The 17998-nt window shown below is 42.0% G+C and overlaps 1 protein-coding gene across 1 annotated transcript in view; it reads right to left on the bottom strand.

The window, feature by feature from the left end:
- Window positions 1-17998, bottom strand: part of PTPRT (protein tyrosine phosphatase receptor type T) — a 444327-nt gene that overhangs the window by 91594 nt on the left and 334735 nt on the right. The window contains exon 12 of the mRNA XM_068207489.1: window positions 1497-1770. Coding sequence (XP_068063590.1) covers window positions 1497-1770 — 274 coding nt within the window. The remainder of the gene's footprint in view (window positions 1-1496; window positions 1771-17998) is intronic.

The following is a 17998-nucleotide window of genomic DNA, read 5'->3' as shown; positions in this document are numbered from 1 at the left end:
TAACACCTTGAATAGAGGGTGAGATGCAGGAAAAGCAGAAACACCAGTTCTGCCTGAATTCAGAACACCAAGGGAAGCCTGCACTTCCATCCTCACAACCCATTTATGGAATATTATATTGTACTTAAGCAAATAAAGTTTCTTCTTCCCGGGGGATCCATTCACTAGCAATTAGCTCTCACACATGGGGGAACTAACTAGAAACAGAGAGACATATACATATATTCACAATTTCTCTTATAAAGGCAAATCCAAGACTGAATTAATTGAGCAGTGCTGGAAGGAAACTGTATTGGCTAGAAAGGAAACCAAGGTGAAAACCAGCACAGTGTTGAAGAGATTTTGTACTTGTCAGCCACACAGCTGAAGCTCTGCAGGAAAATGGTGATAAATGAAGGGTGCAAAGCACTCAGATGTGTTGTGAACACTCGTTGGCACTGCCAGCCTGTGGAACCATCCCAGTCTTCTGCAAAGTACAGCTGCATTTCAGGTATAGAAGCCACTAAAGCCTGCACTGTTCACCTTTGAATGATTTTTGTAATTTTTCTCTCTCAGGGGTGATATCATAGAGAATTTATCTATGTTAAAATTAAATTTCTGAAAGCACTGGCAAACATGCTAATGATAGCAGACACTGCTACCCAAATTTGTGATGCCTTGTTAATGGTCTAAGACACTTCAGGAGGCCAGAGTGGCAAATTCCCTTTTGTTATGTATGAATGGAAAACAGCTCGGGAGCCAAAGGGGCAGAAGCTGATCAACTGAGGCTGGATCTGGCCTGAAACAGGAGAGGTAAAAGGTCACAAATTATCCTCAGCTGGAAAAGAAGAGGGAAGAGAGGCCTCCTGCTTTCCTGTGGTGGGATGGGGTGTGTTGTGGTATTGTGCGTGTCATTGGGGTGGGCTACATTTCCTGTGCAGTCTGCATTTTAAACCCAATATCACAGAGTAAAACTATATAAAAATATAGACTTGCAGAGGGGTAGGACAGAGATGCAGACAGTCCCCACTGCAGTACCTGACTTCCTCAAGCTGGAGCTCCCAACCACAAGTGCTGCATTAGGATATGGCCAAGTGCTAGCTCCAAGGTAATCCAAATTCATAACATCTCCTCCAAAATCACAAGCACTGTGAACTATCAAGATACTGCAATTATGGCTCTTAAAAGCACTATAGCCCCTACTCTGACATTCATGCTTATTGAAGGATAAAAAAATAAGTATCTAAGTTCTAAGCAGCTCATTTAGTGAATCACACAGCAACATGTGCCTTTACAGAATCGGGGTCCTCAACAGATTTGTCATTGGATCTGAGCATCAGAGAGAGATTTGAGTGAAGGACAAGTAATGGCATGCTTGATTTTTATCAGATTTCTGTAAGAGTGTAATAAAAAGGAGAAGTTAAACTAGCATCCAGTCGAGAAGGAAGGAAAATGATGAGGAGGACAGAGAGAGGCAGTCACACCTACAGATGCAGCTCAAATTTCCCTGCACTTACTCCATTGGCCTTGCTAAGAGCCTGGAAGTATATGCTGTAGCTTTTCAGGGGGGAAAGAGGAGCATTCCAGTAGCCATTGTAGGTCTTGTTGTCGCCCACGGTGAAGGGCTGTGTGACAGGAAGGTTGATGGGCTTCAGCTCAGCTGCAAAGTAGTGAGGGGAGTCCAGACTGGAGGCATTCTTGTAGCTCACTGGCACAGAGAAGCACTCGATGATGTCTGCAGCTCTCCGGGCTTTCTGCAGCTTCTCCTCCTTGACAACGAGCTGGTAAACACTGGGAGGGAGAGAGAAAGGTGAGATTAGAGACCCTAGAACCTTGAATGTCAGCAATAAATAAAAGGACAAGAGTAGAGCAAAGTCAGAAACACTCAGCCGAGGCGTCCCAAGAACAGCTCCTGGCACAGCAGTAGCAGGGGCAGTGGCCACTGAAAGTCACTGTGGGGGCAAGATGCTGGCCATGTGCTCTGTTTGTTTAATTGAGCAAATCAGGAGAAACCTGGGTGAAAGTCAGAGTAGATGTCAATCATGTCACTTTAGGAAAAGGAGTAATGAATAAAATATCCAGTCTAGAATGATTTTTTAATGTCCTGAATGTTGGCAAGCAGATAATTTCTCCTTCAGCCACCAAAGTGAAACATGAATTCTTTGCTTGGGCCAAATGGTGGCTGCAGTGGAGGAGAGCAGGAGCAGGTGGCAATGGTGTCAGGTGCCTTTGGAAACAGTTTCAGTGTGCAAAAATCCGTTTAGGCCAAAACGAATCTTGACCATCACTTTTTTTGGCCCTCCCTCAATCTTGATGTCCACATAAGAACCTGATTAGGCCCTGGCACAGGGTGGCCAGAGAAGCTGTGGCTGCCCCTGGATCCCTGGCAGTGTCCAAGGCCAGGTTGGACAGGGCTTGGATCCACCTGGGATAATGGAAGGTGTCCCTGCCATGGCAGGGGGTTGAAACTAGATGGGCTTTAAGTTTCCTTCCAACCCAAACCATTCTTGTATTCTATGACCTCTTTTTGGGATATCCTGCAATGTAGAATTCTCTAATTCCCAATGGTAAGTCTCCTTCTATCTTCCATCCCTTGAGGACTGTTTATGTACTGAGCAGGTGGCTTTATAGCTCCCTCAATCCACTTTTGTTTCAAGAAACAGCAACAACTCCTCATAGTCTCTCTGACTCTATGAAATAATAATCCTTTTTGATTCCTGCTAAGCTTTTGGCCATTATGATATATAGTAGCAATCTTGTTATTTCTAGCTTACTATTCCAGGCTCAGGGCCCGTAAAGGCATTCAAATTCACTCTGATTTTTTTTTTTTCCCTTTCCTCCTCAGGCAGCTAACAAAGCCCTGCAGTTCCATGCTGCCATAGCCCAGGCAGGTTTCACTGTCTGTTTACTCACACTTGACAAAGAGAGATAGGGCTGCAGTCATTTTGCTTCGTGCCAGGCTATTCAGATGTGCTGCCCTCACCTGTCTGTGCCAGGCCAGGCCTTTGTTTCTGCAGACAGGGGAGATCGATTAAGAGATTGGGAGCAGCCCACAGTGCATCTTTGTGGCGGCGTTCACAGGCTCATTGCTGCACAAAGATTGGGCTGGGGGAAATGCAGCATAGCAATAGCTCATCAATGCTCCCATGAGAAGCAGAGTTCTGGCTCCTCCAGCTCCTGCTTTTGAATTCCCAGGGGCTGGGGCCCGTGGGGATCTGGCTCATGCTCTGCTGACAGCAGGGCAGGCAGGGAAGAACTTGGAAACCATTTGGATCCCACTGCTAGACACCATCCCAGCTAATCTGTAAAAGCACGAGCAATTTATGAGTTACTCCATAGTAAAGCTGTCCTTACACTGGCGTTTGCTAAAGTAGCAGGAGCCCCAGCTGCATGGACTGCAGCCTTTAATGATGTCCCATCAACATTTTGGAAAGCTGTCCTCCTCCTACAGTTCATCAGAGCCTTTAATAAATTATTTTAGACCTTCTCTGATATTTATTTTACAATTTTAAAAGGACAAAAACAGGTTTCCAAGCAACACTTTAAGTATTATCATTGAGGATGCAGTGGGAGCTGCAAGCATGTTCAATACAAACTCTCTCCTCAGCTCAGCAATAGCAAATCCTGCTGGGCTGGTTTGGCCACTGTTTACTGAGAATGTACATTCTTATTCTGACCCTTCTCTCTGGCCATAATAATCCACACTACTGAGAAATTTTGTCATTTTGTTTGTCAGCCATGTGCAAAATTGTAGCTGACACTTTTATGGATATTTCCCAGATGCCTTCTAACCTAAAACCATTTGGTTTCTGTTTCATCCAATCCTAAACACTTGAATTTTCTGGTCATAGAAAATGTTTTCCTTTAGGTATATACACAAATATATATGTACAGACATATATTAATCTGCTTTCAGCCTACACAGAGGCCAAGAACTCCCTCATCCTCTCTCCCCAGACCTAAGGGTGACACTCATTCTCTTGGTTAGCCCACTTGCAAGCCAAGAACGCATGCACTGCCTGTCTTTGGAGAAGGGGAAGCTCCCAGGGACATGAACTGCCAGGTAACTGAACTCTTTCCCAAATCATTAGAGCACTACAGACACTTTTTATCATGAGCAAGAGTTTTGATACATACAGAACCCAGTCACAGATACTTTTTAAACTGAACCCAGTCACAGATACTCTTTTGCCTCTATTATTTCACATTTTCTCTCTCCTACTTAGCTGTTAAGGTACTTCTTCCCTTCACAGGGATAACTCACACTTGTAGTGGCATGAAATTTTACTTTTTATGTTTATTCTTTTGAAATGAATCAAGGTTCCCCTGGCAGCACAACGGTGTGTTCATGAACATTCAGCTGGGCTGTAGCAATTCTCCCCTTTGTGTTCAAGTTAAAATCTTGTTCATCTCCTGCTCAAACACTGCCTCCTCGTTCATGGAACAGATATCTGAGCTAGCACTGCTGTCACTGCTCCTGCTGGCTAAAAGCCCTCCTCTGGTGACATTTAGGGTGGGGGACTGACTGCTTTCATGGCACTGTTCTCCCTGATGCCCCAGCTCACACTGACTGACACAGCACCCTCATCTTTGCCTTGACTGCTTGGCTTGGGGTCCAGCACCCTCCAGCCTTACTCTTCTCTGAGCCTGGCCACTCTCAAACGAAGTGGTCAAGCAGCCAAGAGCATGTCTGAGTTCAAAGTTCACTTTGGGCTGAAGATTATCACTCTGAGCTCTGCTTCCCTTATCAAATGGTTACTGTGGGTCTCACTTTCTGTTTTGATCCTGGTATTTTGATCTGTCTAGACCTTCCAGAAGGGCAGGATTCCCAGTTCATCCCAGCAGGGACACAGACTGGCACAGACTCTTTTTTTTTTTTGTGTGTGGTTTTTTTTGTGGTTTTTTTGTGTGTTTTGTGTGGTTTTTTGTTTTGTTTTGAGTTATTCTCTTCTCCTCCTATTTTGTTTATACCTAGGAACAGAATTTCCCTGCCTGCCTTTAGGGCATTTTCAGAGATCAACTTCTCTGCATTAACCAGTGAAATGCTGCACAGCACAGCAAGTGCTTTCACACCTGCACTGAGGTGCTCTTTCAACTTGGAGCAAAAACCCACCAATCCTACACCCAAATGGAATTGCTGTGGGAATTCTGAGTAGCAAATGTCCTATTACACACCCTAAAGTTTAGCAAACCGTCTGCATTACCACAACATTTCTCAGCAGAGTAAAACTAATCCAGCTTTGCTCAGAAGATGGGAACATGGTGGGATGCACCACAATCCCCAAGTTTGTGGTTGGGCACTAACTCAGGATAAACTCAGTGAGTAGGATCTGCCCTTTTGGCCTAAAAGAGCCCTTCAGCTGCACTCACATCTCTGGGTCAGGGCTCAGCAGGGTCTTTGCCATTTGCTATCCCTGCTATCACCAGTGTGATTACAGAAAGAGAAAGGAGGAGTGGATTTCCATGAAGTGGTACTGGAAGGAAGGATAAAAAAAGCAAGTGGGCAATGAAAATAAGGAGGAGATATCCAAACTATTCTAATAACTCTTATTCCATCTACCAGGTAGGCAGTAACATGGATCTCCTGGGGCTCTCCCCATCTCAGGCTTCAAAGCTGCTGCTCCCAGCCAGGATCAGCTACCATGGCTTTCCTGGCAGGAATCAATGCCTCGGCTGCAAACGCCCAGCTGGATACGAGAGTCAGTGTCATACATAGAAATGACATTAAAAGAGACAACAAAAACAGAGCATTCAAACCCCTACACGAGATAACAACTTCAGTGCCAGTGAAATGAAAGATGATACAGCCACACTACCTCCTGCATTCCAGTTTTTAATGTCAGGGCACATTTGGAAACACTGCAATCAAACACACATGGATGTGCTGCAGGGTGGTAGTTAGCAGGGGTTTTGTGCTCCCAGTGCCACCCCAGCCCACTTTGGAGCAGCCAAATAATGCTGCTGTTGCCATAAAAAACACCAGGGACTCCTTTCTAAACATCCACAGGCTCTGCTCTGCAGACAGCTCTCGAGGGATTCTCAAATCTGGGCCACAAAACAAATGCCTGACCTCCTAGAAGGCTGGGGAGCTGACTGCCCTGTGTGCAGCTGCACACTCTGATTAGAAAAGGAGGCCAAAACTGGGCTCCTTTATAAATTTCAAAGGTCTTAGATAGATAAATCCACATCAATTTAATAGAAGCTTTTTAAAGTTTTTGACAGCTCGGCTGTAAATCACTGATAAAAGCACCCACCAGAATGAGACACAGCAGAAGTGTTGTCTGCAGAGGAATGAAAGGTGCCCTTATCACCACCTACAAGGTAATTTTTTAAATTATGAGTTCCCTATTCAGTGTGAAAAAAAAAAAAATCAACATTCCCAGTCACAGCCCATTGCTGTGATGGAGATCTCTCTGTTTGCCTCAGGCTTCTCCTTTCCCTGATTTTTTTTTTTTTTTTTTGTGATGATGGACTGAGGCAATACTTGTCCACAAATTAAGTATTAAGATCAGTCTCAAAGTTTGAATATAGTATGCACAGGAATGTGGGGAGGAAAAGCTGAGTCAGAGTTCTCCATAAAGCATCCAACATCTGGCCCATGCATTTGGTATCCTGACACATCAACAAGGTGAAACCTTCACTACAATCTTGATAATGAGAGGGTAGGAAAAGGAATATAATTTCTTTGTAACCTTGCAGTGATCCACTCACCTGAATTATTGAAGCTTAAAAGAAACAATGTTTCAGCAGCTGAGTACTCCCTCTGGACCAATCTCGTTATTAAACTTTCCTTCACATCATATAAAGATTTAATATATTTTCATTTAACACATAAATTTATTATCAGCCATATATTATTTCGAATATTATTTTCTCCCAGGGAGCAAAAATAAGTGGCAATTAGTACAGCTTGATGTTGTAGTGCTTTTTTTTTAGCAGACTACTGCGAGCTGGTTTTGTTGTTCATCCTGCAGAGAACAGGAACTTCCCACTTCTAGCTCAGATGAACACATTACTTCCAGAATAACTCTTTGATAGGCTACAGGAAATAAGAGAGTAGTGGTTTCCTTGTTACTGGTTATTTTAATTCAAAGAATGAAGGACAAAAAGGAGCAAATGAAGGAAGGATTTGTGCCTCCCCATGTGGGATGTAGCAGCTGACATGGAGCTGGATGTTGTTTCCACTCCTGCACATATCCTATGGAAGGAACAGATCCATCAATTCCAAAAAGGCCATCAAAACCTATGAAAATAAACCCCAAATACTGTCTGACCTGCACAGAGATAAAGAAAAGGCATCAGCAGCACATGAGCAGGGACAAAGGTACAATAAGTAGAGGGACCAACAACCACTTCAGCTTCTTTCCCCTTGTGTGCCACATAAGACTCCAGCTACAGACAACTGAGCACCAGCTTTTTATCATTTGATTATTGCATTCAACTTGTGATCCTGTTAAATTTGGTTGAGCCCAAGTAAGTATATCTGTATATATCCATGAAGGTTCATCACATTTATTCTGACAGTATGGAGCCATCTCCCAGGATACTGGAATGGGAGAGGGTTTGATGTGCTGCCTGACACCCACATTTAGAATTCAGATTAGCCATTGGAAGTGCAGATGCTTGTTTTATGACCAAGCTGCCTTCAGTGATGCACACTGAGACACAAGAGTAGCATCAACATCTTTATTTCCCCCTCTTAAAGATATCGAGATCAAAGACTGAATTCTGCCACAGAGACAGTAAGAAATAAAATAATGGGAATTTTGAAGAAAGGGACTCCATATATCAGTAATCTGTATTATTTACCCTAAAAAATGGTGACATTAAACTGTAAATAGATCCTTTTCACAGTGTGCCTCCAGCCCCACTATGAATCTGCATATGGGAGATTTTGTAAAAAATTCAACCCAAATCAAGTTTTAAAAAGCTTTATATAACATGCATTCTCCTAAAGTTTACAAATCTCAAGGGATAACTGCCATAAAGGCTGATGCTGACACTCACTGCTCTGAGTCACTCACTCACTGCAGCACTGCTTTCCTTGGGCTCCAAGGGTGAATTTCCTGACCAGGCACCTCGGGCAATCAAACATTCCAGCACCCGAGAGTCAACTCCCTGGAGAGCTTCCATGTTCATAAAGTTTTCTGGATGCCAACAGGGGCCAATATATTTCTGAGAACTGAGTTACTGCCTTCACATATTCGAAAATGTCACCTCACTACCTCCAGTAGCATTTTTAATCAGAAACTCTGAAACTAATCTACAAACCATAATGAACTGCATTCACAGACACCTAGGACGCCCTGACAGGACCCAGTGCTCTGTTCTGCAATTTTCTGTCTATTTGAGAACTGATTCGAAATGCATTAAAATCAATTAAAGATTGCTGCTGTTTCCATTGCACTCTGGAACAGCTCCATGCAGAATACAATATGCTGAAGTGAAGGTTTGCTTTCAATAAACAGTTTCATGCAGAAAATAGGGGGAAAAAGAGATTGTTCTACAGCGTTATCTTCTGGAATGTGCTTGGCTGTTTCAAAGACTCAAAAAGTGGCCCATTATGAATATTGGTCTGCACTGCCATCAATCAACTTGCTCACATCTGCAAGGCATTCACAAAAATAAAGCTGATAATAGTGATGCTGCTTGAGGAAATAGTCTCTCGTATTGCAAGTTATTCACACCAGAGCCTTCATTTTGGAGTTATTTTTGCGTGTTCTTTTAACAGTCATTTAATTTAAACAACTCTTCTACTATGTTCACTAAAGTTGAAGAATACCAAAAAAAAAAGATTCAAATTCAGCCAAATTTGTAAAAAATGGCATAGGAAGAAGAGATGGTAATTACTGCCATTGCGATGAAAAAAACCTGCTGAGATAGAGCCAATAATAATGAAATCCATTTAATAATCAAGAAGGCTGGGAAAAGTCTCTTCACATTTTCTTCCACTCTCATATTCAGCTCGGTGCTCCAGATTTACTACTAGGGCATGTCAGACCCTGAAATTCATGAAACAAAAGGTAACGATTTCACACTTGGGTAAAACCATTTGGAGTCATCCTTTTCACACGGCCATTCTTTTATCACTAAAATTTCAAGCTTTATTAAATTTCTCTAGTGATTGGAATGGGCACTGGGAAAAGTGAGGATGTTTAATGACTGCATGGTTCCTGTCCAGGGGAGAGAGATGGGTCTGTGCTGTCCCCAGCCAGCAGCAGGAGCTGTGCTGAGCTGCCTGTGGGCAGGCAGTGGCATCTATTTCAGGAACTGTGCACTGTGTCGAGCCTGAGGAAACAGCAAACCCAAACAAAATGTTTGTGTTTGCAGAAGAGCATCCTGCCAGTGTCACTCTAACAAATGCTGTCTTTGGCCAACATGCTTTGTCTGAAATTCCTTTGCAGTCTCACATACAACTCCCACAGCTGACTGAAAAAATGAAAACTGTTGGAAGGTGTTGGGGGAAGGGGGTGTTGTTTTTTTGGGGTTGCTTGGGGTTTTGGGGATTTTTGGTGGTGGTTAGGTGGGGGTTTTAGTAAAAAAGTGACAGTGTAATGTCAAATATTCCATGAACTTCGTGGGTTGCGTAGCTTTTATCCTGACAGAACCCCAAGGCACAGTAATTATCCCACTGTTGCAGATATATAAACAGTGGCATGGGGAATGTGACTCTGTCTGATATCACAGTATCAGTTGTATGTAAACAAATCCACACTTTCCTGTCCAATATTCCTCCATCCACCCACCAGCCAATATGTCCTGTCTAATGGAGTCTGGAGTATCCAGTCTGAACACATGCTATTCCTACCAAATCTTTCAAATCAGGGGAAAAAAGGAGAAAAATGTGACTTCTGACCATCACTAGAGATGTGACCTGCAGTGATAAGGGAGGAGCAGACAGTGCTGGGAAGGAGGAGTTTGGAGACTGGTTCTGTCTTAAAATTGCACCACACAAAAGATGCAACAGAACCATAAACACCAGTAACAACATTGTGCCAACAATGATGATTTAAATAATGCAGCTCTGAGCAACCTGGGATAGGGGAAGTTGTTCCTGGCCATGGCAGGGGCTTGGAACCAGGTGAACTTTAAGGTTCCTCCAACCCAAATCATTCTGTGCTTCAATGATTCTATACGTGCACATCTAAACACCCCTGTGTGCACCTATGTATGTACCTAGACATAAATATGTCTATTAAAATCAATGTTTCCAACCTCATAAGGTTCCACCTACCATGACTCTTCTCTGACTGAAGAGGCTATGGAAAGGTATCCAAAAATCCAAATATTCCCATGTAGCTCTAAAGTCTGGCCATCACCACAGCAGCAGCGCACAGCAAACAGCAATGTGGTAACATGAACAAAACCTAAGGAGCTGTTCAGAACACAGCTGCATTCACTGACCATAAAGAAGGATTTGTGTACTTAAAGGGCCATTTCCCCCAGCTGTAGCATTTGCCCTAATAAAAGATGCAATTCAGACTTGCAGAAAGATCATCCCCAGCCTGCCAGAACGCTGCTCCTGTATCTGTTTACTTGTACATGTGTCCTATTACTTGTACTCTCTTAAATGCTTTAAATTCTCCATTTAATCTTCTGGGAAGTAAAAAAAAAAAAAAAAAAAAAAAAAAAACCAAACAAAAAAAACCCCCAAAAAACTAGAAAAAAAAAAAAAAAAAAAAACCAGAGGACATTTCAAAGCTCTGTGTTCCATTATCTCAACCATCTCCATAAGCCTGACCTGGCTTGCAACCAGATTAGCCATAATAGCTGCTGCTCCCTGGTGGAACTGGCCCAGTCCCTCTCTCCAGTTCAATGCTATTTTCTGCTGGCAGATTAAAGATAATGAGTGCAGACAGATACAGCTTTCACTGCAACAGGAGCTTTGAGAGAGTGGCTTTGGAGGTGCCTCTTCCCTCCTGAGCCACCTGCCATCTGTTTAATCTACAAAAAAAAAAGCCAAACCACACCTCTGTTTTGTTAATGTTGCTCTGTATTAGACAGGCATCGCTGACTGAGCTCCTGTCATCCTCAGCAAGTGCTGGTTTAAGATCAGGAGGATGTTTCAAGGACAAGAAGAGGCAAAGTGGTTCTTGAACAACCTGCAGGGCAAGGAGAGACCATGGCAAATCCTTACAGGGACTGTCCAGCACCTCCTGCCATGCCCTCCATAAAAGCAGCAGCTTGAACAAGAGGATGGGGGTATTTGCATATATTCTCAGTCAGAATTAATTTGGGTTTTTCCAACGGCTTCCATCAAATTAGGTTCATTTGGATGCAGAAATAATCTAGCTGGGAATTCAAGCTTCTTCTGCCTTTTCCACAGACATAGCTATGCGGGGAAAACCCACACAGAAGAAACTGATGGTTTTTTTAAGACAGAACACTGGAAACATAATTTTATTGAGGTCATGTCTGTTTGGATATTTTTTAAATTAAGAGGCTAAGAAAAAGACTAGGATAAAAGAGGGAATCTGATCTGTTTACAGCCTTCTGATAAACTTCATTACTCAACTACTCCCAATCCTGTGGTCAGTGTGCAACGATGATGAGCTCTCCTGGGGAAGGCTAGCACAGATTTTCAGCACCTGAAGCTGCAGGAGTACACACCAGCTCCTTTCCACCTTTTCTGGACACATTTTGCTTTTCAGAAAGTGCAAAATTGTCATGCTTTTGATACCAGGGAGAAATCTAAAATGGTGCCTTCACTACAACATCTCCTGACCCAGAATGAAGGGAAATTGAGGACAGAGGGAGTGGGAAAGTCCCAAGGATAAGAACTTCTCAGCAGAAATTCATCCATAAACATCTCCCACCCCCACCACAGTGGGAATGGGATGGATTTAAACGTTAGGAGATTGCGTTTGACAATCCTGTAGTCCACCAACTCCCTTCAAAACTGAGAGTATTTTTTACAAAAGAGCAAACATTACACATAGGCTGTGTCCTATGGCAGAAAAAAGCCCTCAACCTGCATCAACATCAGCTCCTGCAGTTCCTTAGGGATCTGTCAAGGTGGGCCACAAGGGAAATTGGCATTTCCTCCTCTTTTACTTTTACTTTCCCACTAGAAATACTCCACATTCTGCTTCTCTCCTCGCCTTTCCCTTTTGCACCATGACTACTTTGAATGACACCAGCCCTATTTCCCCTTCTGTCACCAGAGGACAAAAGGAAAAACGACGCACCACAGCTATGGTCATGATGAAGAGACTAATTTATTTCCTCTGACTCCAATCATTTATAGTTCTCAAAAGGTGCCAGTGGATTGGAGGGTGAACGTGCCACCTCTCCAACGACACTGGACAAACTACCAGTACATCAAATTTCTCCACCTCTATGAAAGAATGCAAAACAATAGGTTGTTTACAGAAAGTTGTGTGAGAAAGTTTTCTACAAGAATGTAAACTCAGAAGTCTTTAGAAAATCTTAAAAAATCACGGTGACACCCTTCCTTTTGCACTGCAAGCAAATCCTTCACCGTTCCTGGCTCTGCCTTTTGCTTTGGGTAACCACAGTGCAAGGAAAGGTGAAATTATGGGGAGGCAGAAGAGCATCATGGCTGCAGAGATTTATTCCTGAGAATTGTCTGGCTGCATTTACGATAATCCCTTCATTCCATCTGCATCCCACGCACTGGTGCAGCAACCCCATTTTCTAGTTCCAAGAAATTATGCATTCATTATGGAGGAAATTAACACCTCAAAGCAAACTATAATTAGGAATTCTTCAATTCGGTTTATGCTTTTTCAATTAGGCCCTCTATAATTTTAATCACGGGAGCATTAACATGTTTCCGGAATTTATATACCTGTAGTATAATTAAATCCTGAAATGCCTTAGTCTGCAACAGCAAAGCAGAGCTTGCTCATCTTCCCTTTTATTGTGTTTTTTTGTTGTTATAGACACATTGAGGGACACCCGCCTGTGTGAACATCTCCTGCCACGTGCAGCAGAGAAGGAAGGGCCACTTGTCCTCTGAACTCAGCACCCTCACTCCTGGGACAGGCACTGCTGGCTGGGGGAAGCCTGGGCTCCTGAGGGGTGGACAGTTGCCAGGGACTTGTGCTCAGACTCATCCCACTTCATTTTAAGTGCCTCAAGGAGCTGCTTCAATTAAGTAAATCATCCTTGATGATCCTCCAAAAGAGCCAAGGTCCTTCCTGTGGGCTTCCAACTCCTGAACAGCTGTGGCCCAGGTCAGCTTATTCCATCAAAGGGTCTGATCCAAAAGCTCTCACAGGCTTGGCACTGTGACACCTCCTGCAAGTCAGAGTTTCTGATTTTTGAAGTCTTTTGTGCTGTTTGTCATTATCCTTTCATTCTGTGACAACAAGGAAGGGGCACAGTGGCTCTGAGAGCTGTGGAGCAAAGAAATGTCTTGGGAAAAGAAACCCTCAAACTGGAACCATGGGTACTTTCTCCTGTTCCCTTATCTAACAGGGTGACAGCTTGATGTGAGGAAATGGCCATCAATTGGTGAATATCAGCCTAAAGCTCATAATTCATTAACCTGTTGGTTGCTGTAATTAAATCTGGCGGTTTACGTAGTCAGCATAAAAGATTTATGCAAAAAACCTCCTTTCCCTTACTCAGTATCCTCAGATCTTCACAACACTAAAAAGTGTTAGCAAAAGCCTCCCTGTAGCACTAATAAAATGCTGCTTGGCATCAAAGAATTTGCTCCACATGTAATTTGATTGTTAAAATATTATCATTCAAATAGACACCAATTTTATGGCTTTTCTCTCCCATTTCTGCCCACTGCCAAAGCTCCCTGTGGAATGGTCAAAGACACAGCAGGTCACCCAGGCTGTGAAAATGGCCATGGTTTGGATGGCTGATAAATGGTAAAAGGCAGATTTTTCCTCTTTAGGGGACTGAATGTCAATTGCCCGTTGTGCTGATCCAGCAGGAAAATGCATTTCCTGTACCAGATGAGAAAATTAACCCAAAATGCCCTTTAGCCTCACTTTTTGGGACTAACACCTGACACTTCAGGGAACTAAACAAAACCTTTAAGCCCCTATTCAACTAATTCTGCCATGTTACACAAGACTAAATATTCCTTCCTGATACTTATGGTTGTACCTTCCACACCTGTATCTCCATTTTGCTTTACTCTTGCTACAATAAGCAAAGCACATTAATATTCATAATAATTTCAAGTGCTTAATGGCTTTCGCCCAAATTCTCATTTTCCTTCTCTCACATTCACACACAGTTGAAGAAAATGTAGATCTGGTTTATCACTAAGAAGAAACTTCTTTATGTACCTCCAAACTCAGCTAAATTGAAGGCAGAGTGTTAGGCAGGAGAAACTCAGCTTGAACGATTTCAGAACAATATCCCTGAGGTATATTATAGGAGATGTTAATTAATACAGATAATTCAGCTTATAATAGCAGAAGCCTAGATTGATAATCTCATTTCTCATTAAATACTACAAAATTAAAAGACGACATTAAATACTACAAAATTAAAAGTGACAACTGCTTGCCCTCTATTGAATCAACCAACTCATGTGATGCAGATATTTAAATAGGAGCTCAGAAAAAGCAGACCAGGAATTTTCTTTTCTAAGTACTAAGAATGTGCCTATCAAGGAATCTTATCTTTCTGAATTACCAAGGGCATGATAACTTCACCCTCAGCACCCCTTTTATTGTTTTGCTGCTCCTTCACTCTAGTCTTTATTTTCATATACAAGGTTCTCTACGTGGGAGTTTTAAGAACTAGAAACTGCCACCCCTTTCTGGCATTAATGAATTAATTATCAACATAAATGCCTGAGGCAGGCTCATGTGATGCCACTAAGAAGCTGCAAAGCAGAAATCTGAGCAGCACTGTTCCCTCTATACTAATGGAGATCTACAAACCAAAGTCACCAGTGGCACAGCAAAGCAAAAACACCAGCAAATATTGTGAGTTTAGAGGTTTTCCACCACAGAATCAAGGTCATTGGGCTTGCAAACCACTACTTTGTAAGGCTGGGAAGAACTACTGTGCAGTAAAAGCAAAATCAGACTAAGGATGCCAGGGAGAGGGATGCAGGAAAGGCAGGCTCAGGATGAACAGTAATGCCCAAAATCACAAAAAAGAAAGAATTACCTAGAGATTATATACCTGGAGCCATAGGCTCCAAATTTTCTTCATTTTTACTTTGTTACAGATAGAAAGACAAGTTTTAGCTACTTTAATTCTCTAACGTAAGATGAAAGCAATAGCATGGCCCTTCCTTCCAGGAAACTTTTACTCATTATTGCATGTAGGAATACTAAGTGCACAGATACATCCAACAGGATTTTTTTCTGGGAGAATAGCTTGAATATAAAACCAGAAAAAACCCTCTGTTCTTACATGTTCTGTAAACAACACTACAGCTGTCTTCTCTTAAATTTTTTAGCGTCATATGTAAAAAAAATTCCCTTTATTTCATGCTTGGAAGATCAATAATCAAATAATAACTCTCAAGTGTGACACAGGGCTTGGCCTATATAAATTAATTTTTCCTCCTGGCTGGCTGTTGATATGAGAATATTTATTTCACCTTTACTCAGTCCTTCTTAATATATTTTAAATATTTAAATTCTCTTCTCTTATTCAGATTTATGTATTTCCTTTAAGATGTAAATTAATAAACTGACCCATCTGTACCTATGTGCTGGCACATAAAAAAATATCACAGATTATTTACTGACACACCTCTGAGAACTGCAGGAAGAGAGACCAAATCCATAATGCTCCAACAAAAAAGTTTTCTATTTTCTGAACTCCACCCCAAAATAATTGCAGACTCCTCTCGAACGTCCTTCTGCAGTGTCCTACAGCTCCACCATGCAGAGCAGGGTATTGACAAGGCAATCACACCTAAGGGGAGCATTTATCTAAGCTCTGAAATCCTCAGAACTAACAAATGCTCTGGAAATTTGATTTTCTCCATAACAGTAGTATAGGTAGATTGACAGAACCAACTGCGTGTTAATAAACCAGATGGACCTTCAAATAACCAACACACAAAAACCAGCCTGTGGACATGTCCTGCAGATAAAAGCCCTCAGAGTGTTATTTCCAAGCTGGGAGTGGGATATAAATTCTCAAATAGAGGCCTAAAGATGTCATATGTGAATAATCTATGAAGGACCAACTCAGCCCTCCTGACAATAACAGATTCAAAGGCAGAAATATCCTCAAAATCTCATTGAAGGTTTTCAGGAAAGAGTTGAGGAGTAAAGATTGAGAGCACTTGCATTCTTCCTTCCTCTTGTGAATGTATTATAGATGAATGTCAGCCTCCAGCAAATCAATCATAGCACCATTCACATAGTTTAGATTGATATAAGAACACCTAAAAGTTATTTTTAAAGGGCAATGTGGAGTCAAACTCTGCAGGTTATACCACGAAAAATAAAGGCAAAAATTAAACGCCTGTGCCACGAGGGAGAATATTTCTGCTTGCTGAGACTTTCTTCTGGCAACAGGACAAAATAGATCAAAGAATATCTAAGTTTGTATTAATCCTATTAGGTTGCATGGAAGAGTCCTCATTGTTATCTATAGATCATTAACAACACCGAGTTCATGATCGTTACTTTTATAAACAGCCACATTTAAATTATTTATCATGAGCATTGGGGAACATCAGAAGTGTCTTAATGCTGAAAGTGACTTTGGATTTAGTGTACCTCCATTTCAGATGAATGAAAATACAATTAATCTTATTTTAAATATCCTTCTGTATTATTCTAAAGATGTTCTTGCAGCCCATGCTCCATCTCTGTGCTACAGCAGAATGAAATAACTCAAGACCAAGTACAGATATTGCCTTACAGTCACATCCCTACATGTTCTCCAACTCACCATCCCCTGAACAGAAGAGGAAATATTCAAATAATTACTGCATATTAATTGTTTTTCATCTTCACAGTTTGGAAGGACTATAATAAAAGCTGGAGAACTGCAGAGCAGAAACTCTCAGGTTGATGGGATAAGGAGCTGACTCATTCCTGTCCAGAGAAATTCTGAACAGCAGAGCTTTTATAGGAAGGTGTGAGGGAAATCCACTTCAGACTCCTCAGGAGCTGTTCAGCCCCATCTGAGGCAGGCTGGGAGATGAAGGATCCAGGAAAGCATGGTCACATCCACCAGGGAGGCCAGGAGAAGGCATCCCACCAGGACTTCCATTGGACAGGATCCTCTGCACCATCTCACTGCTGGGCAGGGAGGTTGCTCAGTCCTTTGTCTCAAACCTGTGCTTGCCTTAATGCCTTCAGCAACTGGACAGAGCATGGCATCACACCAAGTGGAATTAATGAGGGAAATAAACCCCACACAACCACAAGGTAGAACACCTAACCAGACAACAGCAAAGAGCATTTAATCTCAGCTGAATGAATAAAACACACTGAGGAGGAAAAACCACCTCATTTTTGTGTATTATGGGTGCCAAAAGCAGTTCACAATACGTTACTCGTGTTATTCTTTTGATCTCTCTCTGAGGGAATGAGACCCATTTCTGGAAATGGTATTTTGAGAGAATTTCACAAATGGGGCAGTGTGAAGAACAGACTGAAAGAAAAGGGAAGAGGCTGGGAGAATTGAAGCTTGAAATAACTGGATTTATTAAGGTTAGCCTAAGAACAGTCTGGATGGTTCTACAGGGGAAGAATTCTGAGCCTGTCAGAGTTAATAAAAAGCTAAAATTCTCCCCAAGACTTCTTCCCCCTTGTTCCCCCTGCCCTTCTGCTTTTCATAGCCACATCTGTAAGTCAATGAAATGGACTCATTATAGGAAATAATTTTATCACTTAGATGTGGCATGTAAATATTGCACTTTCTGCAAACATGTGTAATGGGCTACAATGCAATTAAAGAAATCAGAGTGAAAATTTATAAAAAATCTCTACCAATTTTATGTACAGATGCATTTGCTGGAAAAGGCATTATTCACTGAATGCAGTTAAAGTGCAGTAAATCGACTTTGAGAAAAATCACAAGACTTTTCAATAAAAAGACAAAA

This window comes from Anomalospiza imberbis, chromosome 17, assembly GCF_031753505.1.
Source record: "Anomalospiza imberbis isolate Cuckoo-Finch-1a 21T00152 chromosome 17, ASM3175350v1, whole genome shotgun sequence".
NCBI classification, from domain to species: domain Eukaryota; kingdom Metazoa; phylum Chordata; class Aves; order Passeriformes; family Viduidae; genus Anomalospiza; species Anomalospiza imberbis.
This window is presented reverse-complemented; position numbering and strand designations above follow the sequence as displayed.